Consider the following 23,182-nt stretch of genomic DNA (forward strand, 5'->3'; position numbering starts at 1 on the left):
CCTCTGAGCTGTTTGTTTGTTTGTTTGTTTTGTGGCAAAGCTAAGTTGCTGAGGCTGGCCTCAAACTCGCAATCCTCCCGCCTCATCCTCCCAAGTCATTGGAATTACAGACATAAACCAGCATGCCTGGCTTCCTCTAAACTATATGACAAAACTCCATGGCTATGCTCTACTGCAAAAACCTACAAACACAGCTCTCCCTCAGTAGAAGTCATGTATTCTCATGTCAGTCAAATTATTCATTATTGTACAGGACTATTACATTTGTGCTTAATATTGAGGTGACCACGAATGGCACTCTGATGGAAAGAGAACCATGAAAAAAGTGTTACATCATACAACTGATGATAAGCATAAGAAAAAATACTGATAAGATGAAAAAATATTTGTATATAAGGCCAAAGGTTCTATAAAAATATCTTATGGTTATAAACTAATATTAATTCTAGTTAATTAAATGATACAAAAGTTTATTCAACAACTTAAAGATTAGGCACGGTAATAATAGACTATATTAGTTACAAATATTTACCTCCAGGTTATCTATTAGATTTTGCGGTAGAAACAGTAATGAATTTGCTTATAAGACACTGCCCTGGACCTGGAGTGTTATTATAACAGAAAGATGGACAACATTTGACTAGCTTTGACCAACGCATGTCAATGGACATGACAACCACATCTAAGCATGCCTTAAAAACTACTGGATGATTTCTCTAGCTCTGTTGCTCTTTCCCTCTTCCACAGGAGCAGTATAACCCAGCAAAGAGCTATTCCTTCAGCTGAGTCCCAGAATAAGCCACTGGAGGAGGGATACAATCTGTAGTGGACAAGAAATAAACTCTTCATCATAAGCCACTGAGTTTTAAAGGTCTCTTATAACAACAGCACAACTGATGAAAGCTGAATGGCATTCCTGGCAAAAATCACTTCTGGTGAAACCTTTTTCTTGTGTATGCACTGTGGAAGGTGTCCTCAATGACACATGGCAAAAGGGTACTAGAAAATATAAAGAATTCCCCACAATCCTTGCTAAAATCCTTGGAAATTTCACACACACACACACACACAATTTTAATGTAAATCAAAGTAGGCCTCTTTTTAAAAAAAATTTATTTATTGATGGATCTTTATTTAATTAATTTATTTATATGTGGTGCTGAGAATCGAACCCAGTACCTCACACATACTAGGCAAGTGCTCTACCACTGAGCTACAACCCCAGCCCCAAAGTAGATCTCTTGCTTTAAAAAGAGCCAACAGATCATAGGCCAACAAGGGAGAGAACTGTATACTTGGTCTAAAAGCTTCATATGACCAAGTCTCTCCTCTTAAAATTTAAGAGTTATAAACTTAACTTTTGGCCATGTTGAATTTTGAAACAAGTAGTCTTATGAACAACCTTTGAGAATATAACTAATTCACATATGGAGTTGATTTCACATGTATAAGATAATGTTGTAACTAGGTGTCAATCCAGTAGCAATAAAAATAATAAAATTAACATTAGCTAGTATCAGAATCTTTCACTATAATGACATACACAGTGGAAATTTGAGCCTATAACTATAGTGATAACAATTTTTTCATGCCTATCATCTTTGTTTGCTTTTCAAACTGAAGGTATAAACAATTCATTTTTTTTCCACAAATATCAATAACCTTCAATTCCTTAACTAAAATTGAGTTATGCCAAAATCCTTCTTTGCATTAAAGGAACAAGTAAGATGTTATTTCTAGGCAACTGTATTCAATGATTAATTAAAGAAAGGCAATTAAACTTCCTTGCTTTAAAATAAAGTTGTATGGGGATAGGAAGGATACTAGAATGAATCGGACATTATTACCCTATGTGCATATATTACTACATGACCAGTATAATTCAACATTATATACAACCAGAAGAATGAGAAGTTATACTTAATTTATGTATGATATGTCAAAATGCATTCTACTATCGTGTATAATTTACCAGAACAAATAAAAAAACTTTACCAATCTGCATATTAAATAAATTATTAATATTTTCCAAGAAAAAAAATAAGGTTGTATCTTTTTTTGCCCATACAGCATTTCTTTCATCTGAGACCAAACTAATTCTTTTCCTAGACTATAAACCAAAAGTAAAAAATCTGGGCTTGGTAACATGAGATGGGTTCATATCATTTGTAGAGCAAATGTACTTCTAAAAGGAACTGTCACATATATGGTCCATAAAAATGATTCCAATTTCATCATAAGCATGAATCACATTCCGTAAAAATAATATTTCCAGTTTCAAAGAAGTCACAACAAGCCACTGACACTGCATTAAAAGAACACTGCACTCATATGAGAAAAAAGGGAGAAAATCTTCACGCAAACTGTCCCCAACCAACTGCCCCACACTCTTCTTCATTATGAATATTGTTTAGGAAGAGAAGAAAAGAAGACCTTCTTCTATTGGAAAACTGTATGTTTTGTAATTGTTAAAAGGACCCTTTTCAGGGATAGGGTTGTAGCACAGTGGTAGAGTGCTTGCCTAGCATGTGTGAGCCACTGAGTTCGATCCTCAGCACCACATAGAAATAAATAATATAAAAGTCCATCAACAGGTAAAAAAAATTTTTAAAAATATATCCTTTTCAGAACTTAGCTGATTGTAAAATTATAAATGATGCTTGTGATCCGACACCTACCAGCCTTCCTCCAAGTTGTTCAGTCTTACATAGTGGGACATTTGGCATTTTAAGTTGACTGTATGGCAAAAAGAAGGAAGCACTTGGATATTTGAAGCATTGGGAAAAAAGTGAATTGAAAGACACATGTCTGCCTCCTGCTTTCTACACAGAAAATCTGCTATAGGTAACAATTCTTGGTTCCTTCCACCTATCCCATCTACTTATAGAATGTTGTTTGAGTTACAACACATAATTAGATACTTTTTCTTTGTAGAGTAACTATTACTCTCAAAAAGGCTTCAGATGAATTATAATTCTGAATTACTCATTTCATTGAAAGTTTATTATATAATCAATTTATGTGTGAAAATACTTTTAATAAGATTTTTGTTGATCTACTCTCAAGATTATGAATTTATTTTTTGTTCCATTAAACCTCAGAACCTTTATCACCATAATACTGATTTTGCACCATAATTGTTATTATTACCCTAACCACAAACTGGTATAGTTTTTCTACCTTCTCTAACAGAATATGTCACAAAATGAAACCTAGACATGTGATTGAGCAGTTTTAAGTCACAAGAAAAAACAAGTAAGAAAGACAGTGAGGTCTTTCAGCTTCAAGTCTTCATGTTTACTTTTAAACTTACCATTACAGTAGGGATTGGATGGATTAAAGTTTATTGGAAATTCATGTGATACCTGTCAAAAGATGAAAGATGAACTGATGAATCCTGTTTTGCTTTTACAGCAAGCAAAGCTTTAAAATGAGATTTCCTCTTACCTGCCACTGAGGTGGTATCTGAGCTCCAAAACCAAAAGCTGGAAACATCTTATCACTAAAATGAAAATTTGAAAAATCTTGGGTTTTTTTTCAAGAGAGTGTTGTGTCTTCACTCATAATAAAATCAATGTGAACTCATTTTTAAAGCATTATTAAAATCTCAGAAAAGTATAAAACAACAAAGATTACCTATAGCTGCCAGAGAGAACCATCAGTTGAAATAGTTTTCTTTGAATGAGGGAGAAGCAATGTTTCTATAAATTTTATAAAAATGGAATTTATATTTGTGATTTATAACCCATTCTTTTCTATTTAGATATTGCACATCATTTCACTGAACAAATGTGTAAATAAAAACCCATAAAGCCCTAAAAATCACAAATGTTTACAGTTGTTTGCAACAAATTCATTAGGCAGTAAGACCTAAACTTGCTGATTAGGTTATTTGAAGCATTTATTTATGCCACTTAATATAAATATTCTTAAATTTGGCCACAAAAACACAGTGCAAATGCCAAATATCATAAAACTCTCAGGTTTTTGCAGCAAAAATGTATGAATATTTGGCCCAAGGATTTAGGGATAGGGACTGTGTGCACCTGAATATTGACATCATATGAATGACTAATGAGTATTCCATTGTATGGATACTTTCTCATATCATAGTGATAGATGGCCAATGTAATGTTATCATAAAACACTGTAATGAACATACGAATTTTTCTACTCGGGATGTTCTTTGTAAATTAATTCTTAACAGTTCTTTTTGCATTGATTATGGAACCTATGTCATGTCAAATATTTTTTCCGATATGTAATCTGTAACTTTGTTTAGAATATTGTTCCTTTAGTTTTAATATTAATGGATGTAAACACATAAAAAAAAAGTTTCATGATTTCTACTTTTGCTTGTCCTATTTAAAGTCCTTTTTCACTGCAAGATAACAAACAATTCATACATATTTTCTCCTAGAACTTTCAAGGTTTGCTTTTGATATTAAACTTCTAATTCATCTGGAAAGTAGGATATGGAGCAAAAAGTGCTCCCCTCCAACATCATTTCCTCCTTCCTTACTAATAGAACACTTGAGCTGGAGACTCCACCTCCCAGCTTCTCTGGGATGGATGTGGTCTGGAGTTAGGTTCCAGCTCAAGAGATGTGAGTAGAGGGATTTGTCAGCTGCTTTTGAATCACATCCAGACAAGGGAATGCACTTGCAGTTCCAGGTCCCTTTCTCCCCTTCCCACTGACTAGAGATGAGAACCAAGGAAGCTGCCCTGAACCCAGGAACAGAATCTGTAAATGGAGAGGAGCAAAACTGCCCTATCAGTCCTGAGATATTTACCTCTCTTTTGGTGAAGCTGCTCTGTTTTGGGGTATCCATTTTATCAGTTTGGTCTATAATTTATTCAGAATAATATCCTAATATTTACAGGTGTGACAGGATTCAAATCAATTCTTATCCAGTTCCTTAGCTGTGACAATCCCTTCTACTTTCTAAAATGCTAACTCCATCATATATTAAATTCACTTATACGTACCCGTGGGTCTCCTTTTGGCCTGCCTGCTTGGTTCCATTGGTCATGTACAAATTCTACCCTTTAGCTTTAAAATAAGTCTTAATAGCTAGAGCAAATTCTTCTTCACACCTCTCTCTCTCTCTCTCTCTCTCTCTCTCTCTCTTATCTGAAGTTTTTCTTGTTTTTTTTCTGATTCCTTTTTCCTTCTAGAAAATTTTAAGAATCACTCTGTCAGGGTTACATTCCCATATTAATTTAAATTGATAAATAATTCAGATGAAATTTCACATTTTATTTCATTATTATACCTATCTAAAAATTATGAGGTATCTTTCCATTTAAACAAATTTCTTTCTTTGTTCTTCAGTACAATTCTGTAGTTTTCCTCATTTTCATTTTTTACTGCAATATGAAATGTAACTTTTCTCCACTAAATTCTTTTTAAATTGGTTATTGATAGTTGGTAAGAACCTGATTTTTTATTTTGTGTTGTCTCTGACCACCTTTCTGAATTCTTGACAATTTGTAACACTTTTATTTTTCAGTTGATTCTTTGGGGTTTGAATTCATTCCTTGCAGATTTGTTAGAGTTTACACATGAAATTGCCCTGGCCTGGTGCCCTTGTATGGACTGGCTCTTTGAGAATGTGTTCCTTTCCTTCCATGGTTCCTGGACTATTCAAGTTTTCTGCCTTTGAGTCAGCTTTGATAATTAAGAGCTTTCTTAAAAATCATCCATTCATGTGGATTTTCAAATGTAATGGCATAATATTTTACAAAGTATTAATATATTTGGAGTTTTTTTCCTCTAAATTTATGCTTATAATCTTTTTCTCATTACTAGTGTTCTATGTACACTTTCTCTCTTTCATGGGGGTTAGGGTTGCCAAAGTTTTGTCTAAGTTTTGTTGAACTTCCAAAAATAATCATTTATTGATTTAATTTATCAAAATGGTGATTTTTTTTTCCTTTACCCTTCCAAATCATAATCACAAGAGCATGTCTCTAGAGCCCAATGGCCCAGGCTCCATCCTGTCTCTGCCAGTTATCAGCTGATTCTGAACAAGTTACTTAACTCCCTGGATCTCAGTTTTCTCAACTGTATAGTGCAGATCATACAAGTACCATCGCACAGAGAAATGTGAGGATTACATGTGTATTAAATAGAAAGTACTTTAGGGCTGGGAGTGTGGCTCACTAGAATGTTTGCCTAGTGTATACAAGGCTCAGAGTTCCATCTCTAGCATGGTTATAAAAAAAGAAAAGAAAGAAAGAAAGAAAGTACTTTAAATGGTCCCTGACATATAATAGTTGACACATACATACAGGAAATCTATCATTATGACTAAGATTGCCTTCCACTTTCTAAAATGCTAACTCTATCATATATTAAATTCACTTATACATACATGTTGGTCTACTTTTGGCCTGCCTGCTTGGTTCCATTGGTCATGTACAAATTGCACACTTTAGCTTATTTTAAAGTCTTAATAACTGCTAGAGCAAATTCTTCTTCACTGGTCTCTCTCTCTCTCTATCTCTCTCTCTCTCTTATCTGAAAATTTTCTTGTTTTTTCTGATCCCTATTTCCTTCTAGAAAATTTTAAGAATCATTCTGTCAGGGTTGCATTCCAATATTGATTTAAATTGATTAATTTGTATTTACTATCCTTTTATTTTGTTGAAAAGTTAGTTCATTTGTATTCAACTTTTCGTATTTTTTTTAAAATATTTATTTATTTATTTTTAGGCATAAATGGACACAACACAATGCCTTTATTTTATGTGATGCTGAGAATCAAACCCGGGTCCTGCTCATGCTAGGTGAGCGCTCTACCGCTGAGCCACAACCACAGCTCCTGACTCTTCGTATTTAAGAATAAAAACAGAGGGGCTGGGGTCGTAGCTCAGTGGTAGAGCACTTAATGAGCATGTAGAAGGCACTGAGTTCAATTCTTAGCACCACATAAAAATAAACAAAAAAAAGGTATTTTGTTTATCCAAAATTAAATATTAAAAAAAAGAAGAGATGGAAATTGCTTGAGTCCAATACAATCAATCAACAAGTACATGAAAAAATGCTCACCATCTCTAGCAGTCAGAGAAATGCAAATCAAAACCACCCTAAGATACCATCTCACTCCAGTAAGATTGGCAGCCACTATGAAGTCAAACAACAACAAGTGCTGGCGAGGATGTGGAGAAAAGGGTACTCTTGTACATTGCTGGTGGGACTGCAAATTGGTGCGGCCAATTTGGAAAGCAGTTTGGAGATTCCTGGGAAAGCTGGGAATGGAACCACCATTTGACCCTGCTATTGCTCTTCTCGGACTATTCCCTGAAGACCTTAAAAGAGCATGCTACAGGGATGCTGCCATATCGATGTTCATAGCAGCACAATTCACAATAGCTAGACTGTGGAACCAACCCAGATGCCCTTCAATAGATGAATGGATAAAAAAAATGTGGCATCTATACACAATGGAGTACTATGCAGCAATAAAAAATGACAAAATCATAGAATTTGCAGGGAAATGGATGGCACTAGAGCAGATTATGCTTAGTGAAGCTAGTCAATCCCTAAAAAACAAATACCAAATGTCTTCTTTGATATAATGAGAGCAACTATGAACAGAGCAAGGAGGAAGAGCAGGAAGAAAAGACTAACATTAAACAGAGTCATGAGATGGGAGGGAAAGGAAGAGTAAAGGGAAATTGCATGGAAATGAAGGGAGACCCTCATTGCTATACAAAATTACATATAAGAGGTTGTGAGGGGAATGGGAAAATAAACAAGGAGAGTAATGAATTACAGTAGATGGGGTAGAGAGAGAAGATGGGAGGGGAGGGGAGGGGGGATAGTAGGGGATAGGAAAGGTAGCAGAATACAACAATTACTAACTGGGCATTATGTAAAATTGTGGATGTGTAACCGACGTGATTCTGCAATCTGCATTTGGGGTAAAATTGGGAGTTCATAACCCACTTCAATCTAATGTATGAAATATGATATGTCAAGAGCTTTGTAATGTTGTGAACAACCAATTAAAAAAATAAAAAATTTAAAAAAAAATAAATAAAAATAAAAAAAAAAAAAGAAATTGCTTGAGTCCAAAGGTTCAAGATCAGTCTGGAAAACATAGCAAGACCTCCATCTCCTTAGATAGCCAGCCAGCCAACTAGACAGACAGACAGATAGAAGCACATAAAGTTTAAAAGTTTCTTTATAGAAACAGGGCCAGTTGCTGTCTTCTTGGTGTCCTTTATTCCTACATAGTCTATTATTACAATTTGAATTCCTCTTTGATCTAAGAACTATACCTTTCCTTTTTTGTTGTTGTTTTTTTCCACTGCAGTAAATTTAGAACCTGTTTGTTATTAACTTCCAGGAGGCAAAGAAAGTAATCCTATAAATTTCTACTTTTTAAAAATCCCATTATAATTGTGTTACTTTGAAAATTTTATTATACTTCTATACAAGCTATTTTTAATTTTAAATATTTCAGAACTGTTTATTTTCATCTTGGATTATATAACAAAGTATTCTATAAAGTAACTTTTTGTTTTATGTAAAGATTTTTGCCTTCAAGTTTACTAGCCTGGTAAGGAATTGCCAGTTTGCTTTAGATTTGTTCACATTTGCCTAAAAAATTTCCTTCTGAATTTTGCCAGGACAGATTAATAAAAAGCTATATCAGTATGTAAGAACTTCTATCATATAATAATAACAGGCAAACACAAGTGAAAATTTATCCTGAGCAGTAATAGATTTGCTAAAAAAAATTACTAATGCATATTTTTATATTGTTTAGTAAACCTTCACCATTATTCAAATCTATTTCAAATCTTTTTACATTTTTGCTTTCTTTTTGTACTTTTATGGTGCAGCGAATTGAGCCCAGGGTCTCATGCATGCTAAACATACACTCTACTACTGACTTATGCCAGGCCCCAAATCTATTCAAAACCTATCCACTGCACATCCATTCAGAATATTTTGTAGCAATTAGATTTAGTTACTTTTTAGCACTTGTTAAAAATCATTTAAAAAGTATTTGATGACTGCCAAGGAAACATATTTAGAAATAGTTTTTACTATTGTTTACAAAATGTGTCCCTTGGACCTCAATCACACATACAACTTATCTAATGAATAAACCCCAAGGCAACCAGATCAGAAAAATAAGACTCTTGTTGACTTTAGTCAGCTATTAAATAAGAACTCTCTGTATAACACTTTGTAACTAAGCACAATAAGAGGTGAGAGATCATAGGTAAATACTAAAATTGTCAACAAAGAAAAGAATAGAAATAATAAACTAGAGAAATTTTAGGGAGAAAGCTATTCCCTCCAGTACCCTCATTCTACCACCCGGATCAGAGTACCAGTCAATGAAACAAAAACTGGCCTTTCTGGGGAATTATGAAAACAAGTGTTTCAACATTTCCAAAGTCATACTCACGCATCATAATCTTGAATGACCAGTCCCACAGACCAGATAGCAGTCAAATACTCATTGACACCATTGGGGCTGATGAAATGGAGGGAGTCCGGAGACCTCGGGTCACCATTGGAGCCAGTGAAATCCACTCCCACCTGCCAAAGAACAACAGCAGCCCTTACTAAGGAGAAGCAGGGGCACCTGTAGGTGATGACCAAGAAACCTCAGGGGATAAGACACAAATGTTCATTCCAGAGCCTGCTACAATCATTTTCCTAACAAATGCCTATTTCCATGGACAGTTAAAGCCTCAACATGAGATAACCTGCTATTGTTTTCCTAGTTTTAAATCATGAATCATTACACCCATGACTCAGACTCAGGAGTTGTTTTGTGCAAATCTATTGCATTAATGCTTTCTATTCCTTAAATTATTGCAGGATAACTGCTCATTTGTACATATCTGCTTTCTCTCAGGAGAAAGAGTTCTTTCATCAACAAAACTAAAATTTCCATGAGGAACCTAGACAACCTGTCTGAGGTCTCTGAGGGAATCTAAACAGACCGTGCAAATTTCATCACAGAGTCGGTTTGGCAATAAACAAAAGAATGCTGCAAAATGGAAGGGGGAAAGCAATGTTTTATAGCCTGTTAGAAAAGTGAGTGTGTTACTCACAGTAAAATTCAGCTGACATCCTCCCATGATGTAGTCAAGGAACGTACACTCTACTGTAATCTAAAACAAATAGCAAACTGTTAAAATTAAAACTCTCCTACTATACAAAAGAAACAAAAAAGCTTTCTGGCATAAATTTTAAGACATTATAAGCTGAACATCACGTGGTATAAAAACATGGAAATCACACCTGCATTCAAGTCCAATGTACTCCTGCCCCTAAATGTCATGAATCTATAAGATTTATTTCAGGATAATTATGGCAATGCTAAGTAAGATGAGAATATTAATGGCCAAAAATGAAAGACATTCACTTTAAATTTTAAGAGATAACAAATGAGCCTCATATGTCAACAGCTTTCATGAGCATAATAATAAAGAAATCATACTAAAAATATAAATTAAAAAACTTCACTTCTTCACTGTAAGAAATTTTGACTTTTTCCCTCCAGTCATAAGATCTCATCTTGAAATTATAACCAAGAGAGATGCACTGGGTCAGGCCATTTCCACTAAAGGGATAGAAGAATACTTTGAATCACATTTCTGAAGATAACAGACAACTTTAATACTCTTTGTCTTTTGCTACAGGTTGTCAAATCTTGGAAGTAAAGTTTCCAGAAAGATTCCTTTACTGTTTCCCACTCTATTCTTTCCCCTAAAGATGCTCAACAGATTTTCAACTGCCTAAACTACTCATTTAATATAAACCATAATGACAGGAGATCCCAAAATGTGATCTCATTATAAGCCATCAAGGGAAACTGACCTCACAGTGTTTCACGCTGATAACACCTGAATTCTTATAGCTTTTTTTCTTTTGCCTCTTTTTTTCATTTATGCATTCATATTCAACCTGTAGGAAGAAAACACAAAAATGTTAATTTTTACCAGCAACCATTAGAAATGTCACTGTGAATTTAAATGTACAACCTTTCTCCTTGGAATGAAACCATTTACTGATATATGTCTGTTGTAAAATACAACTCTGAAACAATTATGTAAAATCTCAAGCATGTGAAATACTTATCAGTTAAGTTTCCAACAATTAAGGCACTCCTAAAATGGCACGTCTTTAAAAATAGTTCCCAAGTTTAAATTTTGCCAAATTTTCACTGTCATGTATAATAAGAACATAAGAATACTCAACTAATACTTGATAAGTTGTGCCTAACTAGCTAACAGTAAGTCATTGATATACTTCCAACAGTCACTACTAATGTTCTAAGAATCAATATCTTAAAAATTTATTTGATACACTGATATAAACTGAAATATGTAAAACATATTCCTCGATGGCTCAAGATTTTGGCAGTCTTAGTCATAATCATAAATATTAATAAATGAGCATTACAGATGCAGAAATGCCCTCAATAGAATATTCATTTATGCTAGATTACTTCACTTCATTAATTTATCCTTTTACAAAGTATCTACCAAGTGACAGGCACTGTGCCAGGAAGACACTGAGAATGCAGAGACGATAAGACATGGCCCTATTCCTTGGTCAAGTCTTTGTCACTGCAACAACAATAAAAGCCTCCTCTGTCACAGAGAAAAGGAAGGATCAACTCAGCCACATTCAGGAAAGCTTTACATGACCCATAAAGTATCATACAGTGTTAGGTCACTGTCTTATAAAAGCAGGTTATTTCCTGATTCTGGAATAAAACAATGAACTGAAACTAGTGAAACAACAACTAGACCAGTCCGTATTTAGTTAATCTGGGTAGCTTGCATAACTTTAAGCATTCAGACTTTATTATTTCTCATTTAATTCTGCCTTAAAAATTTAATAGAATATTTACAGCTGAAGCTCTTTGTTGTTTTAATTCAAAGATTGTCCATCTTTGTATTTCAACTGCTTAGGTGATTTAAGGTCTTTCCTCCTCCACACTAGCATTTCTATACTTGCTACATCCAGCACCTGGGCTGTGTGACTAGGGATTAGGAGCAGGACTGCAAGTCTCTGTGTTACCTACTGGAAATGCTAATCCCAATATGTTTGCTGTAATCTCATTTTTCTCAATTATTTAAACCAACTGGCTTACATGTTTTATTTATTCATCTAGTTTTTTTAAGGTTTGATCTAAAACTCTCTGTACCTTCTTTTAACTCACCTCTCTTACATGACTAGGTAATAAGACCTTCTCACCTAGCTGTAATCTTTTTTCTCTCAAACACCATGTTTGTATTTTCAAAAGTAGATGTTACATACATGAGCATTACTCAGGTCTCTAAGAAGCTAATAAACAATTCATATTATTCTGTTCAAGTAAGCTACAAAGAGAAAATTAACTACTTACTCAAACTAGAAGGGTAAATAAAACACTCTGCAGTAGTGTCCTTACGGCCACATTAGTGTGGAGACAGAAAGTTTCCGTTTTTTTTACTCTAATGCATAAGTTAAGATGCTAAACTGAATATAGTTAAAGTAGTCAAATGATAGTTGCCCCCCACTTGGTACCAGGAATTGAACCCAGGGGCTCTTAACTACTAAGCTATATCCCTAGCCCTTTTTAAATATTTTTTTTATTTAGAGACAGGGTCTCCCTAAGTTGCTTACGGCCTTGCTAAGTTGAGGAAGCTGGCTTTAAACTTGCAATCCTCCTATGAGAGCCTCTCAGCTGCTGGGATTACGGGTATATGCCACCATACCCAGGCATCAAATGATCTTAATAAAAGTCATCTGAAGCACCAGGAACTAAGCTTTTGTCTTCCCTGTATGTAAGGACAAATCAGAGGCAAGCCAACCGTAAGAGACCATGCAAAAGTAGCATAAGTGTATACAATTCAAGTCCAGGCACTTGTCTGGCATAACAGATATTAACCATTGTGACTAGTGAAATGCAAAAAGCCTTAAGCAAAGGACTTTTGATCAAATTATGTGTGCTGTCTTAAACAAAAGGAAATGAAACCTCTAAACATAAATGTAACTTGGTGAGAAAGGCAGTCTCATGCACAATAGCTTTTGATACAACCTTGGCCATTTCAGAATGAACCCTGGGCCTAGAATAATTCTTTACTTTAACATAAGAGTCCTTAAAGCTGGTACTGGGCTTATCGCCTGCGTGGAAATACTCTTCCCAGTTTCATACTCAACGAGGGCTCCTTCGTGCTACTTAAGCCTGGGGGTCAATGGCCCTCAGGCCCATCCCTGACTCTCAGTATTTTAGTCTCCACAGGGGAGAGGCAGAGACCATCCACAAAAGCACACACAGAAAATGGCCTTGATTTGGCAGCCAGAAAGGACCTGCTGGCTCTGGGGGACTGACACCTACTATAAAAGCTGACCTTGCTCTATCTTTTCTCAGTATACAGTGTTAGGTCATTGTCTTATAAAAGTAGGTTATTTCCTGATTCTGGAATCATTGAATCTTTCCAAAGTACAATAGGCAAAGTGTTTGGACTTCCACTACAAATGACTGACATCATGATGATCCTTGCTTTCTTCCATAGCTAGAGTCCTCAACTGGCATTAGTAAATCATTCCATGGTGTTATGCTCAACAAAATTCAAATATAAATTTTGGACTACCTGATTATTAAACTAGCAAACAAAAAAATCCCATTGATTTTAGAGCATTACGCAATACAGGGAAAAAACATGGTTAAACTGTTTGCTATGCCAAGAAAAATAAAATAAAATAATAAATACACAGCTAAACTACATAGTATATACAAATTCAAAGACATAACTCACAGGTGAGCTTCTGGAGGCTTCTTTCAGTTTTGTCATGGTCGTTTGAAATGTTCCAATGAGATCATGTGATCCATCATTGTCATAATCATAACATTCTACCTGGAATTAAGTATAATAAATGAATCAATATAATTCCATTAAAAAGTACTGATGGCAATAAACGTGACCTATCAAAAATGTCCCATTGACCCCAGCTATCCTTGAAATGGGGCACTAAGATAGATGGCAAGCAGATGACAAAACACAAATACTGTTCAAATTCCACATTAAGAAGTTTTCAGCCCCTCTTTCATGCCCTCTATAAAAACTGATAAAAAGCAAAATGGAATTACATCGTCTTGCTCATCCACTTTTTTACCTTGTTATCACTATACAATGGCTAGAAGCCATTATCTAGAGAAAGAAAGGAAGTCAATATCCTAGACAGCTAAAAATTATACAATTAAGTCCTAGATAATTTAGAATTATGGAAAAATATATTTCATTAAGTACAATCTGGAGAGGTTAGTCAGATGTGCATCATTCTGAGAGTTACAACTCTCAAAAAGAAAAAGTCCTGAGCCCACTGAGGGAAGTTATCTGTCCCAGGTCATATTTACTCCATTCCTGCATCAAAACAGAGTGAGCTCTAATCTTAATCTGGCTCTTATTAAATGTGCACCTACTGTCCTCCCCACAACCTCAAAGCAGAGAGAAGAGAGGCAAAAATATTTAATTTATGAGTAGTTTTATATCAGGTTGATGGATGTAACTATAATGTAAACAATTAACAGAACACTAAAATACTCTTTCTAATGAGAAAAATAAGAGGGTGTGATCTATTAGCAAGCAGAAGTGTTCAAGAGAAGCTGAAAACTGACCATAATGGTTGTGAACATTGAACACCAATGCTTCATAGTACTTCATATTCAAAATAGGTTATTTCATTTCTGTGAACATTTATTGTAGGAACGATGCACATTCTCTAAAAACCCTTGTGAGGTAGTTGGATTAAGAATCCTTGTGAGGTAGTTGGATTAAGAATCCATTTTACAGAACTGAAACTTGGAAGAATTAAATAAAAAGTCTTAGAACATGGTATGCCTGTGTGGTTACCAACACAGGTAAACCAAGACTGTGCTGAGGACACTTCTAAAAACTTCTGGAGTCTGTGCCTAAAAATCAAAGCTTATAAATGAGAAGGAACTTGCATTTGCCTTAAGCCAACTGAGACTCCAACTTGCTACTATCTACAAAATTATACTAGTCACAAAGTTAAAATGTCCAGGATTTTTATATGTTTGCTTGGCAAAGTGATTATTTTTCTTTTCAGTTCTATACACGAGTGTTCATCATGAGTGGACGTCTTTTATTCCTTACTTGTATTTTCATTATTCTTGTTAACTCTAAACATCAATCAATCAAAACAAGCAAGTTCTAGAACTGTTAACTGTGAGCAGTAGTAAGGCATTTGTTTAAGAAATGCTTGACAAGAGACCACCTTGGGAGCTGAGGCCCAGCCCAGATCCTCCCACACCGACCTGCACGGGGGGGGGGGGGGGGGGGGGGGGGGGGGGGGGGCGGGGCCAGGCCCAGGGTAGGTCTGAGTTTGACACCACCACACTCCCCACCTGAGAGCCCAAGCCTAACCCACTTCCATCTTAGGAAACTGCAGACATCGCCATAGCCTTCCCCATACCGTAGCCTCTACCTTTCGACAACAGTCAGGGCCTAAGAGCAGATGCATCTCAGAACAGGCATCCCGAAGAAAGTGTAAGGCCCACCATTTCAGCCCCATCTCTTAAGACATTGCATCCATCTTGGGGCACCTCCACAGCCATCTCGAGTTACCTCCCCTATTGCCGCCACCACCTTTAGTTGCAGTAATATACATTGAGGGTCACCAGCAGGGTCTGGAAGCCCAACATCAAGTTGAGGTACAGATAATCTACACAACCACAAAGTTAAAATGCCCAGGGTACTACAAGAATAATAGGGTAGAAACTGCAAGAAAGGAAGATACATAGACAACATGGAAACAAAAAAAGAGGGAGGAAAGTGCCCCAAACAAACAAGGATACTACAATAACAGAACCCAGGAACAGCGAAGTTGATGAAATATCAGAGAAGGAGTTTAGAAGGTTCATAATTAAAATGATCTGCAAATTAAAGAATGACCTAAATGAGCAAATACAAGCAAAAATTGATCACTCCAATAAAGAGCAAATACAGGTCGCAAAAGATTACTTCAAGAAAGAGATAGAGATTCCCCCCCAAAAAAAAAGTCAGAAATGCTTGAAATGAAGAAAGCAATAAACCAAATAAAAAGCTGAATAGAAAGCATAAGCAACAGACTAGATCACTTGGAAGAATGAATGTCAGATAATGAAGACAAAATATACAATTAGGAAAATAAAGTTGACCACACAGTGAAGATAGGAAGAAACCATGAACAGAACATCCAAAAATTATGGGACAGCATCAAAAGTCCAAATCTCTAAGAGTTATTGGGATAGAGGAAGGCACAGAGTTTCAAACCAAAGGAATTCACAATCTCTTCAATGAGATAATATCAGAAAATTTCCCAAGCACGAAGAATGAATTGGAAAACCAAATACAAGAGGCTTACAGGACATCAAGTGTACAAAATTACAACAGATCTACACCAAGGAATATTATAATGAAAATGCCTAACATACAGAATAAGGAGAGAATATTAAAAGCCACAAGAGAAATGAATCAGATTACATATAGGGGAAAACCAATTAGAATATGTACAAATTTTTCAACCCAGACCCTGAAAGCTAGAAGATCCTGGAACAACATATATCAAGCTCTGAAAGAAAATGGATGTAAAAACCAAGAATCTTATTTCTAGCAAAATTAAGCTTGAGATTTGATGATGAAATAAAAACCTTCCATGATAAACAAAAGTTAAAATAATTTACAGCTAGAAAGCCTGCACTTCAGAACACGCTGAACAAAATATTCCAGGAAGAGGAAATAAAAAACAGTGATGAAAATAAACAGAAAGAGGGATTGCACAAAAGGAAAAACTAATCAGAAGAGAAACCAAGTCAAGTTAAATACCAAAAATGGCTGGGAATACAAACCACGTCTCAATAATAACCCTGAATGTTAATGGCCTAAACTCACCAATCAAAAGATATAGACTAGCAGATTGGATTAAAAAAAAAAATGCTGCCTCCAAGAGACTCATCTCATAGGAAAAAATATCCACAGACTGAAGGTGAAAGGTTGGGAAAAAGCATACCACTCACTGTGGAAGCAAGTAGGGGTTTCCATCCTCATGTCAAACTAAAGTAGACTTCAAGCCAAAGTTAATCAAAAGGGATAAAGAAGGACACCACATACTGCTCAAGGAAACCATACACCAATAAGACTTAACAATTATAAATATATATGTCCTAAACAATGGAGCACCTATGTTAATCAAACTCTTCTCAAGTTCAAGAGTCAAACAGACCACAACACAATAATTTTGGGTAACTTTAACACCCTTCTTTCACCACTGGATAGATTTTCCAAACAAAAGCTGAACAAAGAAACTATAGAACTCAATAATACAATCAATAACTTAGACTTAACTGACATGTATAAAATATTTCATCCTTCAACAAAGGAATACACTTTCTTCTTAGCAGCACATGGATCCTTCTCTAAAATAGACCATATATTATGCCACGAACCAACTCTTAGCAAATATAAACAAAAGGAGAGATACTACCCTGCATTCTATCAGATCATAATGAAATGAAATTAGAAATCAATGATAAAATAAGAAATAAAAGCTACTCCAACACCTGGAGACTAAATAATATGTTACTGAATAAACAATGGGTTGCAGAAGACATCAAGGAGAAGATTAAAAAATTTTTAGAGATGAATGAGAAAACAGATACAACATATAGAAATCTCTAAGACACTATGAAGGCAGTTCTAAGAGGAACGTTAATTGCATGGAGTTCATTCCTTAAAAGAAAAAAAAAGTCAACAAACGAATGACTTAACATTACATCTCAAAGCCCTAGAAAAAGAACAAATCTACACCAAAAGCAGAAGACAGGAAAAATTAAAATCAGAGCCGAAATCAGTGAAATTGAAACAAGAAAAACAATTGAAAAAAATGACAAAACAAAAAGTTGGTTCTTTGAAAAAAATAAATAAAATTGACAGACCCTTAGCCATACTAACGAAGAGGAGAGAGAAAACTCAATTAGTAACATACATTAAAAAAAAAGAAATATCACAAGAGAAACTAAAGAAATACAGAAGATAATTAGAAATTACCTTGAAAACTTTTACTCCAATAAAATAAAAAATATCAAAGGCATCAACAAATTTCTAGAGTCATATGAATTGTCCAAATTGAATCAGTATGATATACACAATTTAAACAGATCAATTTCAAGTGATGAAATAGAAGATGCCATCAGAAGCCTACCAACTAAGAAAAGCCCAGGACCAGAAGGATATACAGCCAAGTTCTACAAGACATTTAAAGAATAACTAATACCAATACTCTCCAATTTATTTCAGGAAATAGAACAAGAGGAAGCACTTCCAAACTCATTCTTTGAGGCCAATATCACTCTGATTCCAAAACCAGGCAAAGACATATCAAAAAAAGAAAACTTCAGACCAACATCTCTAATAAACATGGGTGTAAAAATTCTCAATAAAATTCTGGCAAATTGAATACAAAAACATATCAAAAAGATAGTACACCACGATCAAGTAGGTGTACTTGGGATGCGAGGTTGGTTCAACATATGGACAACAATAAATGTAATTCATCTCATCAATAGACTTAAAGATAAGAACAATATGATTATTTCAATATATGCAGAAAAAGCCTTCAACAAAACACAGCACCTTTTCATGTTCAAAACACTAGAAAAACTAGGGATAACAGAAACATATCTCAACATTATAAAAGTTATCTATGCAAAGCCCCAGGCCAACCTCATTCTATTTTTTTTTATTTTACCTTTTTTTTTTAGTTTTTTTTATTGGTTATTCAAAACATTACAGATTGCAGAATCAATCAACACATCCACATTTTTACATAATGCCATAATAGTAACTGTTGTATTCTGCTACCTTTCCTATCCTCTACTATCCCCCCTCCCCTCCCCTCCCATCTTCTCTCTCTACCCCATCTACTGTAATTCATTTCTCTCCTTATTTTTTTCCCATTCCCCTCACAATCTCTTATATGTAATTTTGTATAACAATGAGGGTCTCCCTCCATTTCCATGCAATTTCCCTTTTCTCTCCCTTTCCCTCCCACCTCATGACTCTATTTAATGTTAATCTTTTCCTCCTGCTCTTCCTCCCTGCTCTGTTCTTGGTTGCTCTCATTATATCAAACAAGACATTTGGCATTTGTTTTTTAGGGATTGGCTAGCTTCACTTAGCATAATCTGCTCTAATGCCATCCATTTCCCTGCAAATTCTATGATTTTGTCATTTTTAGTGCTACGTAGTACTCCATTGTGTATAAATGCCACATTTTTTTTTATCCATTCATCTATTGAGGGGCATCGGGGTTGATTCCACAGTCTAGCTATTGTGAATTGTGCTGCTATGAACATCGATGTGGCAGTATCCCTGTAGTACGCTCTTTTAAGGTCTTCAGGGAATAGTCCAAGAAGAGCAATAGCTGGGTCAAATGGTGGATCTATTCCCAGCTTTCCAAGGAATCTCCATACTGCTTTCCATATTGGCCGCACCTATTGGCAGTCCCACCAGCAATGTACAAGAGTACCCTTTTCCCCACGTCCTCGCCAGCACTTGTTGTTGTTTGACTTCATAATGGCTGCCAATCTTACTGGAGTGAGATGGTATCTTAGGGTGGTTTTGATTTGCATTTCTCTGACTGCTAGAGATGGTGAACATTTTTTCATGTACTTGTTGATTGATTGTATGTCCTCCTCTGAGAAGTGTCTGTTCAGGTCTTTGGCCCATTTGTGGATTGGGTTATTTGTTTTCTTATTGTTTAATTTTTTGAGTTCTTTGTATACTCTGGATATTAGGGCTCTATCTGAAGTGTGAGGAGTAAACATTTGTTCCCATGATGTAGGCTCCCTGTTTACCTCTCTTATTGTTTCTCTTGCTGAGAAAAAAACTTTTTAGTTTAAGTAAGTCCCATTTGTTGATTCTAGTTATTAACTCTTGTGCTATGGGTGTCCTATTAAGGAATTTGGAGCCTGACCCCACAATATGTAGATCAGAGCCAACCTTTTCTTCTATCAGACGCATAGTCTCTGATTGGATATCAAGGTCCTTGATCCATTTTGAGTTAACTTTTGTGCATGGTGAGAGAAAGGAATTCAGTTTCATTTTGTTGCATATGGATTTCCAGTTTTCCCAGCACCATTTGTTGAAGATGCTATCCTTCCTCCATTGCATGCGTTTAGCCCCTTTATCAAATATAAGATAGTTGTAATTTTGTGGATTGGTCTCTGTGTCCTCTATTCTATACCATTGGATAATGGTACAGAATACCGCCTGTTTTGGTACCAATACCATGCTGTTTTTGTTACTATTGCTCTGTAGTACAGTTTGAAATCTGGTATCACTACACCTCCTGATTCACACTTCCTGCTTAGAATTGCTTAGGATGCCCTCTCTCACCATTTCTATTCAATATAGTTCTCGAAATACTGGCCAGAGCAATTAGACAGACAAAAGAAATTAAAGGCATTAAGATAGAAAAAGAAGAACTTAAATTATCACTATTTGCGGATGATATGATTTTATACCTAGAAGACCCAAAAATGTCTACAAAGAAACTACTAGAGCTAATAAATGAATTCAGCAAAGTGGCAGGATATAAAATCAACACGTATAAATCAAAGGCATTCAAATCTTCTGAACTGGAAATGAGGAAAACTACCCCATTCACAATATCCTCAAAAAAAATAAAATACTTGGGAATCAACCTAACAAAAGAGGTGAAAGATTTATACAATGAAAACTACAGAACCCTAAAGAGAGAAATAGAAGAAGATCTTAGAAGATGGAAAAATATACCCTGTTCATGGATAGGCAGAACTAACATCATCAAAATGGCGATATTACCAAAAGTTCTCTATAGGTTCAATGCAATGCCAATCAAAATCTCAATGGAATTTCTTGTAGAAATAGAGAAAGCAATCATGAAATTCATATGGAAAAATAAAAGACCCAGAATAGCAAAACCAACCTTATTCTAAATGAACAAAAATTGAAGGTATTCCCTCTAAAAACCGGAACAAGATAGGGATGCCCTCTTTCACCACTTCTATTTAACATAGTTCTTGAAACACCGGCTAGAGCAATTAGACGAAAGAATTTAAAGGGATAAAAATAGGAAAAGAAGAACTCAAATTAGCACTATTTTGAGTTCTTCTAGGTATAGCCAAATGATTCTATACCTAGAAGACCCAAAAAATTCCACCAGAAAACTTCTGGAACTAGTAAAGAATTCAGCAAAGTAGTAGGATACAAAATCAACACCCATAAATCAAAGGCACTTCTGTATATCAGTGACAAATCCTCTGAGAGGGAAATGAGGAAAACTACTCCATTTACAATAGCATCAAAAAAATAAAATACTTGGGAATCAACTTAACAAAAGAGGTGAAAGACCTCTACAATGAAAACTACAAAACACTAAAGAAAGAAAATTAAAGAAGACCTTAAAAGATGGAAAGATATATCTTGTTCTTGGATAGGCAGAATTAATATTGTCAAAATGGCCATACCACCAAAAGCACTATACAGATTTAATGCAATTCCAATCAAAATCCCAATGACATTCCTCATAGAAATAGAAAAAACAGTCATGAAATTCATCTGGAAAAATAAGAGACCCATAATAGCTAAAGTCGTCCTTATCAAGAATATTGAAGCAGGTGGCATCATTATACCAGACCTTAAACTAAACTACAGAGCAATAGTAAGAAAAAAAGCATGGTATTGGCAACAAAATAGACTGGTAGACCAATGGTATCAAATAGAGGACACAGAGACCAAACTACATAATTACAGTTATCTTACATGTGATAAAGGCACCAAAAACGTACATTGGAGAAAGGATAGCCTCTTCAACAAATGGTGCTAGGAAAATTAGAAATTCATATGCAACAAAGTGAAATTAAAACCCTATCTCTCAACATACACAAAACTCAGCTCAAAGTGGGTCAAGGACCTAGGAATTAAATCAAAGACACTGTGTCTATTAGAAGAAAAAGTAGGCCCAAATCTCCATCATGTTGGAATAGGCCCCAACTTTCTTAAAAAGACTCCTATAGCACAAGAATTAATATCAAGAATCAACAAATGGGATGGATTCAAACTAAAAAGCTTCTTCTCAGCAAAGAAACAATCTGTGAGGTGAATAGAGAGCCTACTAATTGGGAACAAATTTTTACCACACACACATCAGATAGAGCACTAATCTCTAGAATATATAAAGAACTCAAAAATCTTAACACCAAAAAAATAAATAACCCACCCAATCAACAAATGGGCCAAGGAACTGAACAGACTTCTCAGAAGAAGATATACAATCAATTAACAAATATATTTAAAAATGCTTAATATCTCTAGCAATTAGAGAAACGCAAATCAAAACTACTCTAAAATTTCATCTTACTCCTGTCAGAATGGCTGCTATTAAGAATACAAACAACAAGTGTTGGCAAGGATGTGGAGGAAAAGGCACATTCATACATTACTGATGGGACTGCAAAGTGGCACCGCCAATATGGAAAGCAGTATGAAAAATCCTTGGAAAACTGGGAATGGAACCACCTTTTGACCCAGCTATCCCTCTCCTCAGTCTATATCCAAAGGACTTAAAAACAGCATACTACAGGGACACAGCCACATCAATGTTTATAGCAACACAATTCACAATAGCTAAACTGAGGAACCAACCTAGATGCCCTCAGTAGATGAATGGATAAAGAAAATGTGGTATATATACACAATGGAATATTATTCAGCATTAAAAGTGAATAAAATCATGACATTTGCAGTAAAATGGATGGAGCTGGAGAATATAATGCTAAGTAAAATTAGCCAATCCCCAAAACCAAATATCAAATGATTTCTCTGGTTTAAGGATACTGATCCATAGTATGCTGTTAGGGGGTGGGAGGATTAAATGAACTCTAGATAGAGCAAAGGGAAAAAGGGGAAGGAGGGGAAGGGAGGGGGCACAGGAGTAGGAAAGAAGGTGGAATGCAATGGTCATCATTACCTTAAGTACATGTATGAAGACATAAAGGATATGATTCTACTTTCCGTACAACCAGAGATATAAAAAATTGTGCTCTATATGTGTAATATAAATTGTAATGCATTCTGTTGTCATATATAACAAATTAAAATTTTTTAAAAA

General features: G+C 35.2%; 1 protein-coding gene across 1 annotated transcript in view; it reads right to left on the reverse strand.

Annotated features, from left to right (window-relative positions):
• Positions 1-23,182, reverse strand: part of Cpne3 (copine 3) — a 55,919-nt gene that overhangs the window by 6,981 nt on the left and 25,756 nt on the right. Inside the window, exons 8-13 of the mRNA XM_005328633.5 lie at positions 13,789-13,887; positions 10,856-10,942; positions 10,087-10,146; positions 9,432-9,565; positions 3,448-3,502; positions 3,314-3,365 (exon numbers count right to left, since the gene is read on the reverse strand). Coding sequence (XP_005328690.1) covers positions 3,314-3,365; positions 3,448-3,502; positions 9,432-9,565; positions 10,087-10,146; positions 10,856-10,942; positions 13,789-13,887 — 487 coding nt within the window. The remainder of the gene's footprint in view (positions 1-3,313; positions 3,366-3,447; positions 3,503-9,431; positions 9,566-10,086; positions 10,147-10,855; positions 10,943-13,788; positions 13,888-23,182) is intronic.

Source organism: Ictidomys tridecemlineatus, chromosome 7 (genome assembly GCF_052094955.1).
Source record: "Ictidomys tridecemlineatus isolate mIctTri1 chromosome 7, mIctTri1.hap1, whole genome shotgun sequence".
Lineage (NCBI taxonomy): Eukaryota > Metazoa > Chordata > Mammalia > Rodentia > Sciuridae > Ictidomys > Ictidomys tridecemlineatus.